Raw genomic sequence first — 6,327 nt, forward strand, 5'->3', positions numbered from 1 at the left:
TTTTTTTTCCCAGCATTTAACAGTTTGTGGGGTGACTTTTTCACATGTTTTCAGCTATCTTTTTGGTGCTGAGGATGGAATGAAAGGCCTCATGAATGTGAGGGAAAACGCTCCACCACTGAGCCACATCTCCAGACTTGTTACTTTTGACAATCGACTATTTACATTAATAGTTATTGGAGTGTGGAATTAGCAAGTACCATCTCCTTACCTGGGCTGGAACACTATCTGCCCAACCTTTAATTTTAGTTAGGAGAAGAGTTTTCACAGCTATGAAGACTCTTCCTTTTTTGGTCTTTTTGAGACAGGGTCTCGCTATGCAGTTCAAGCTGGCTTTGAACTCGAAATGATCCTACTGCCTCAGCCTCCCAAGTGCTGGGATTACAGGCATGTGTCACCATGCCTGGCTAGGACTCTCCTTAAGGAACTCTTACAGAACTCTTCCTTAAGGAAAGTAAATTATACTTCTCTTAGCAGCTGAAGGTATGCCTTCAAACCTTAACATTTATATTCAGAATGATAGTTGAAAGTGAGAGTTATTTTCATTATATTTCTTTAATAAAACCAATTAGCAAATACATATTTACAGGTAGGTGTGGCGGGGCATGCCTATACTCCCAGTTACTCAGGTAGCCAAGATAGAAGGATTCCAATTTTCGACCAACCTGGGCAACTTGGTGAGACGCTATCTCAAAATAAAAGGGGCTGGGAGGCAACTCAGTGACTGAGCACTTGCCTAGTACATGGGAGGCCTTGGGAGTTCAATTACCAGTACCACGCCAAAAAAAAAATAGGCTTTTCCTTTTTTTTTTTTTTTTTTTTTGAGACAGGGTTTTGCTACATAGTTCAGACTGGCCATGAACTTACTATGTAACCCAGGCAGGCCTCAAACTCATGGTGATTCTCCTGCCTCAGCCTCCCAAGTGCTGGGATTACACTATAACACAGGCATTTTATTTATTTATTTATTTTTTTGTCATTTTTTTGAGACAGGGTCTCGCTGTGCAGTTCAGGCTGGCCTTGAGCTCACTTTGTAGGCCAGGATGGTCTCAAACTCGCAACGATCCTCCTGCCTCAGCCTCCCGAATTCCAGGATTACAGGCGTGCGCCACCATGCCCGGTTGTTAGGCGTCGTGGCACACGCCTATAATCCCAGCACTCGGGAGGCTGAGGCAGGAGGATCATTGCAAGTTTGAGACCAGCCTGGGCTACAAAGTGAGCTCAAGGCCAGCCTGAACTGCACAACGAGACCCTGTCTCAAAAAGACAAAAAAAAAAAAGGGACCAGACACCCCCCAAAAAAAGTGTGCGTTGTCAAAGGATCCCAAGAATTTGTCAAATCTGTTCATTTTGTTGTATGTCCCTTTAAAGAAGTCTGAGAAACTAGTCAGCCTACATTTTAACAAAAAAGATAAGAGCATAATCAAAATGAGCATGTCTACAATCCCAGCACTCTGAGAGGCTGAGGCAGGAGGATCTCAAGCTCAAGCCTAGCCTGGGCAATTTAGCAACTTAGTGAGAATTTAGTGAGTCCCTGTCTCCAAGATAAAATAAAAAGACTGGGATGTAGTTCAGTGGGTTCAATCCCCTGCACCACAAAAAAAAAAAAAGTAATGATAATAATCATTTTCTTCATTTGATGTCCAAGGCTGTTACATGTGAAACACCAGTGCTGGGAGTGGTGGCGCACACCTGTAATTCTAGCACTCGGGAGGCTGAGGCAGGAGGATCCTTGCAAGTTTGAGACCAGCCTGGACTACAAAGTGAGCTCAAGGCCAGCCTGAACCGCACAGCAAGACCCTGTCTCAAAAAGACCAAAAAAAAAAAAAAAAACACAAGTGAATCTGAAATACGAAAAATAATGGAATTTAAATATTTTTTTCTAATTTGGACTAACAATTTTGTTCACTGAGCTACTGATAGCATCAACTAACTGATATTACAGACAGAATTCCAGAGACGATCTTAAAACCATCCTCTGTTATCGACCTACAAACATACGGAAATTATTCTGTGTATTTGTACATACTGGGCGTCACCATAAGCCTTGAGAATCCCTCGATCCAGATAGTTACTACTGTTGATCACATCAGGCTGCTTCTTTGGCTGAGGAACTTTAGACACGAGCTCTTTCTGTCTGAGTAAGGAGTCAAGGAGGGGGAGGTCTATAAGTTGTAGTAGACGCCCAATCGTTTCTTCTTGCCAAACTTCATTGATAACTACACAGGAAAAATGACAGAGGAACACTTAATAGTTACTATGTGCTCACCGTCATATTGGTCCAGGCAGATCTAGGCTAATAAATTGGTGTCACAAAAAAAAGGTAAGGAGCCGGGGATATAGCTCAGTGGCACAAGCGCCTGCCTGCCAAGCACAAGAACTCAGGAGTTCGATTCCCGGCACTGAAAAAAAAAACAAGGTAGGAAGGAAGGAAAACAGGAAGGAAGGAAAGAAACAGGAAAGGAAAAGAGGGAAGGGGCGGGGAGAGGAAGGGAAGAAGTTAACCTTATAATGTACTTTCTTACGAAAAAATAAAACAAGGCCGGACGTGGTAGTGCACGCCTATAATCCCAGCACTCAGGAGGCTGAGGCTGGAGGATCGTTGCAAGTTCGAGCCCAGCCTGGGCTACAAAGTGAGCTGAAGGCCAGCCTGAACTGCATAGTGAGACCCTGTCTCAAAAGGACAAAAAAAAAAAAAAAAAAAGAAAACAATCCAAGATTTGTTTAAAGTGTAGGAGAATAGACTTTGGACAACAGGAATTCTTTTCATTCTTTGTACTATATAAAGCAATCTGTCAGAGATAAGAGAGCAAGTCATATAACATGTTAATAAGGACTTTGGAAGAAAGAATGATTCATTCAATCTCAAAACCGATTTGCAACTCTTGGCTACAGACTATTCCACTCAGAATTTCCACAACCGGGAAGGAGGACGGAAGGGGGAAATTAGTCATTACGCTGAATTCCACTGCCACGAGGAAGAACATGAGAACTCTGTTAATGTTTTAAGTGTAATTTTCAAGTTTTTATTGAACCTAATAAAATCGTAGGGAAGCAACCTCTGAGAGCATATTTTAAGTACAAATCTGCATGCAAAACACTTCAGATCTGAACCTCTGCCAGCCGACAGGACAAAAGTCAGTGTTCAAGAGCGGTAACACTGATGCGTTTGTTAAAGATAACAGACTTCTGTTATAACTTAATATAAACAGCTTTAACACACAGCGCGCTCTTTCTCTACACTGTGGATATTTAAATTCTCATAAAGGTTAAGTTCGCTGCATTTGAAGTTAGTCTTCTTTTCCTTACTTTCTGCATCATCTTTAGCTTACCTTGTGGAGACAGGGTTGCAGAGATATGTGTGTGAGGGGAATTAGCAGCAGGCTTTAAACTCAGGTTTTCCCACAGATCTTCCAAACTGTCCGATTTGATATCAGAGGATTTATAGAGTGCACCTGCGTACCTGAAATGAATTCAACGGGCCCACAAATATTGTAGTATTTGCTAGCTAATAGTTTGAGAATTCTTGAATTTCAGAACAAACACACAAGAAGTACAAGTTTTAAGAGTGGAATCATATATAAAAACTCACCTTCTCTCTTAAACCTAAAATCTACTCTAAAGTTTCCTGTGAACACTTATTTGGATGTAATACAAAGATGAAAATTTGAGTCCCCCATTTTATTTATGTATTTTTGGTTTTTTTAAACAGCCTTGCTATGTAGTTCAGACTGGCCTTGAACTCATTTTGTAGCCCAGGCTGGCCTCAAATTTGTGAGGATCCTCCTGCTTCAGCCTCCCAAGTGCTGGGATTAAACATAATAAAACAACTGAACTTATTATCTTTACTGTTTGTATAAGTTCTCTTTATTTGTGTAAGTGCTCATCATTTCCCAAAAACACATCTACACTCCTTTAGCTACAGTTCTGAAACCAAAAAGCTTTAAAAAGTTAAAGTTTATTCAGAACTCTTATGACAATGAAACCTGTCTTGGCATTATTATAGCTTTTATTTACTCCAGTTAATGAATATTCCTTTGTTCACAGAAATGTCAAGATGCTTGGTTACCAGGTGCTGTCCCAGACCCTCCCAGAGGAGGTATAGTATTTATATATGCAAAATGACCCTTCTAAAATCTACAGATCCTAGGGGCTGGGGATTTAGCTCAGTGGCACAGCGCCTGGCAAGCGTGAGGTCGTGAGTTCGATTCCCAGTACCGGAAAAAAAAAAACACTACAGATCCTACATGCTTCTGGTCCTGAGAGTTTCCAATAGAACAGGAGAACTGTATCTTAAGTGAGATCCATGCTCTATCTTCTCATGCTTCTTTCCTGAATACAGAGGCGCACTTCAACTTATCTTCCTATTTCTTTCCTCAATAGAGAGAGAACTTGTACCGTGTTTGGAATCAGACACAAAAAAATATTTGAAAAATCGATATACGAAAACTCTGACTGTGGGTGAGATCTGACACATAACAGTTTTTGTTTTGTTTTTGTCTTTTTGAGACAGAGTCTCACTATGCAGTTCAGGCTGGCCTTGAGCTCATTTTGTAGCCCAGGCTGGTCTCAAACTCGCAACGATCCTCCTGCCTCAGCTCCCGAGTGCTGGAATTACAGGCGTGCGCCACCACACCCGGCTGACAACACATAACAGTTTCAAAGGACAGTGACACTTCTACAGTCCAGCTAAGAATACAAGAGGAAAAGAAAGCCGTGTCTATTCCCTGATAAGCAACTAAGTTCATCATGTACCACCCTCGTCATCATCCCCATCACAGGGCCCACGGTTCTGTCCCCCAGTCTCCCTTTAAATGACCCTCTCCTCCCCCATGCTGTCCGTGCAGCTCATATTTTCTGTAATTGCAACTGCAACCGATTCCTCACCAGCTCTTCCCGCGGGCCACACAGCTGCCAAGCGGGCTGGCCTTTCTTCACTGCCCAGGGCTGAAGGCAGGGTCTGGCTCTGGAGAGGCAGGCGCTCCGCCCCTGAGCACATCCCCGTGCGGGGGCGTCCTGGGGTGGCCGTTTTAGGTACAGCCTCATCTTTCTGCAGCGTCCCCGACACCTGTATGATCGAGTCCAAGTTCCCAACCCTGCGGGCGGGAGGGTACACGTGTCTGTGGGCCCAGCTATCAGGAGGCGGAGGTAAGAGGATCACTTAAGCCCGAGAGCTGATGACCAGCCTTGGCAACACCGCAAGACTGTCTCAAAACAGTAAAAACCCCTAATTCGTTCATATGCCTTATAGAGCCCTGGGCCTGCTGACTCCCATACACTTTCAGTACTTCCAGTGATCTATGATCTAGATTTCTTGTCTTTGCCTTCTCCTACCACTTTGCGCTTTACTAATTTTTTTGGTTTTGCTAAATTGTCCGGGATGGCCTGGAATGTAAAATCCTCCTGCTGCAGTGTCCCAAGTAGATGGGAATTAGATGTATGCGCTAACTGTTTTCATACTGTAACTATAACTTGAGGGATGAAAATCAGTTTGTTGCCAGGCATGATGGCGCATGCCTGTAATCCCAGCACTTGGGAGGCTGAGGCAGGAGGATTGCCATGAGTTTAAGGCCAGCCTGGGCTATATAGTGAGTTCAAGGCCAGCCTGAACTACATACCAAGGCCCTGTCTGGGAAAAAAAGAAGACAGGAAAAAAAGGAAGAAAATTTGTTTCTACTAAACATAAAATATGAACAAGTCTATGAGCTATCTGATAAAGTTAACAACATTTCATTGCACTTTATAAAATTTGCCCACAGGTCTAGATTTTTGCCAGATGTATTGTTTGTAAAAGTAACATATTGAGCTGGGTGTGGTGCTCACTTGTAATCCGAGTGCTCTGGGGCAGGTTGGGGTGGGAGAATCACAAGTTCAAGCCCAGCCTGGGTACCTTAACAAGTCTCTGTCTCAAAATTTAAAAATTTTCAAAAAATCCCAATACTCAGGAAGCTGAGGCAGGAAGCTTGCTGTGAATTTGAGAGCTGGGCTTAGTGGTGCATACCTGAACTCCCAGCACTTGAAAGGCTGAGGCAGGAGGATCACCACAAGTTTGAGGCCAGCCTGGGCTACATAGTGAGTTCAAGGTCAGCCTAAACTACATAGGTACACTTGGTCTCAAAAAAATTTAAAAATTTTTTAACAGGACTGGCGATGTTGTGCAGTGTAAAGGCCATGGGTTCAATCCCCAGTACTACACATACTCATCTTATATATATATATATATAAATTGTTATGGTTGATACATTGTGTCAACTTGGGGAGTCTAGAGGTTTGGCTAGGTGACTCAGCAGGAAGCCAGGGTGCTTACTTTGTATACATCCTGAGCCTG

The 6,327-nt window shown here is 43.0% G+C and overlaps 2 protein-coding genes across 2 annotated transcripts in view; one reads left to right on the forward strand and one right to left on the reverse strand.

Moving 5' to 3' along the window:
* Nucleotides 1–6,327, forward strand: part of LOC106148461 — a 16,616-nt gene that overhangs the window by 9,576 nt on the left and 713 nt on the right. Inside the window, exon 5 of the transcript XR_001233915.1 lies at nt 4,047–4,098. The gene's annotated coding sequence lies outside the window, so the exon portion shown is untranslated. The remainder of the gene's footprint in view (nt 1–4,046; nt 4,099–6,327) is intronic.
* Nucleotides 1–6,327, reverse strand: part of Depdc7 (DEP domain containing 7) — a 21,890-nt gene that overhangs the window by 3,799 nt on the left and 11,764 nt on the right. Inside the window, exons 3-4 of the mRNA XM_005384163.1 lie at nt 3,332–3,462; nt 2,029–2,218 (exon numbers count right to left, since the gene is read on the reverse strand). Of these exons, the coding sequence (XP_005384220.1) occupies nt 2,029–2,218; nt 3,332–3,462 (321 nt within the window). The remainder of the gene's footprint in view (nt 1–2,028; nt 2,219–3,331; nt 3,463–6,327) is intronic.

Source organism: Chinchilla lanigera, unplaced genomic scaffold (assembly GCF_000276665.1).
Source record: "Chinchilla lanigera isolate Chin_1 unplaced genomic scaffold, ChiLan1.0 scaffold00021, whole genome shotgun sequence".
NCBI classification, from domain to species: domain Eukaryota; kingdom Metazoa; phylum Chordata; class Mammalia; order Rodentia; family Chinchillidae; genus Chinchilla; species Chinchilla lanigera.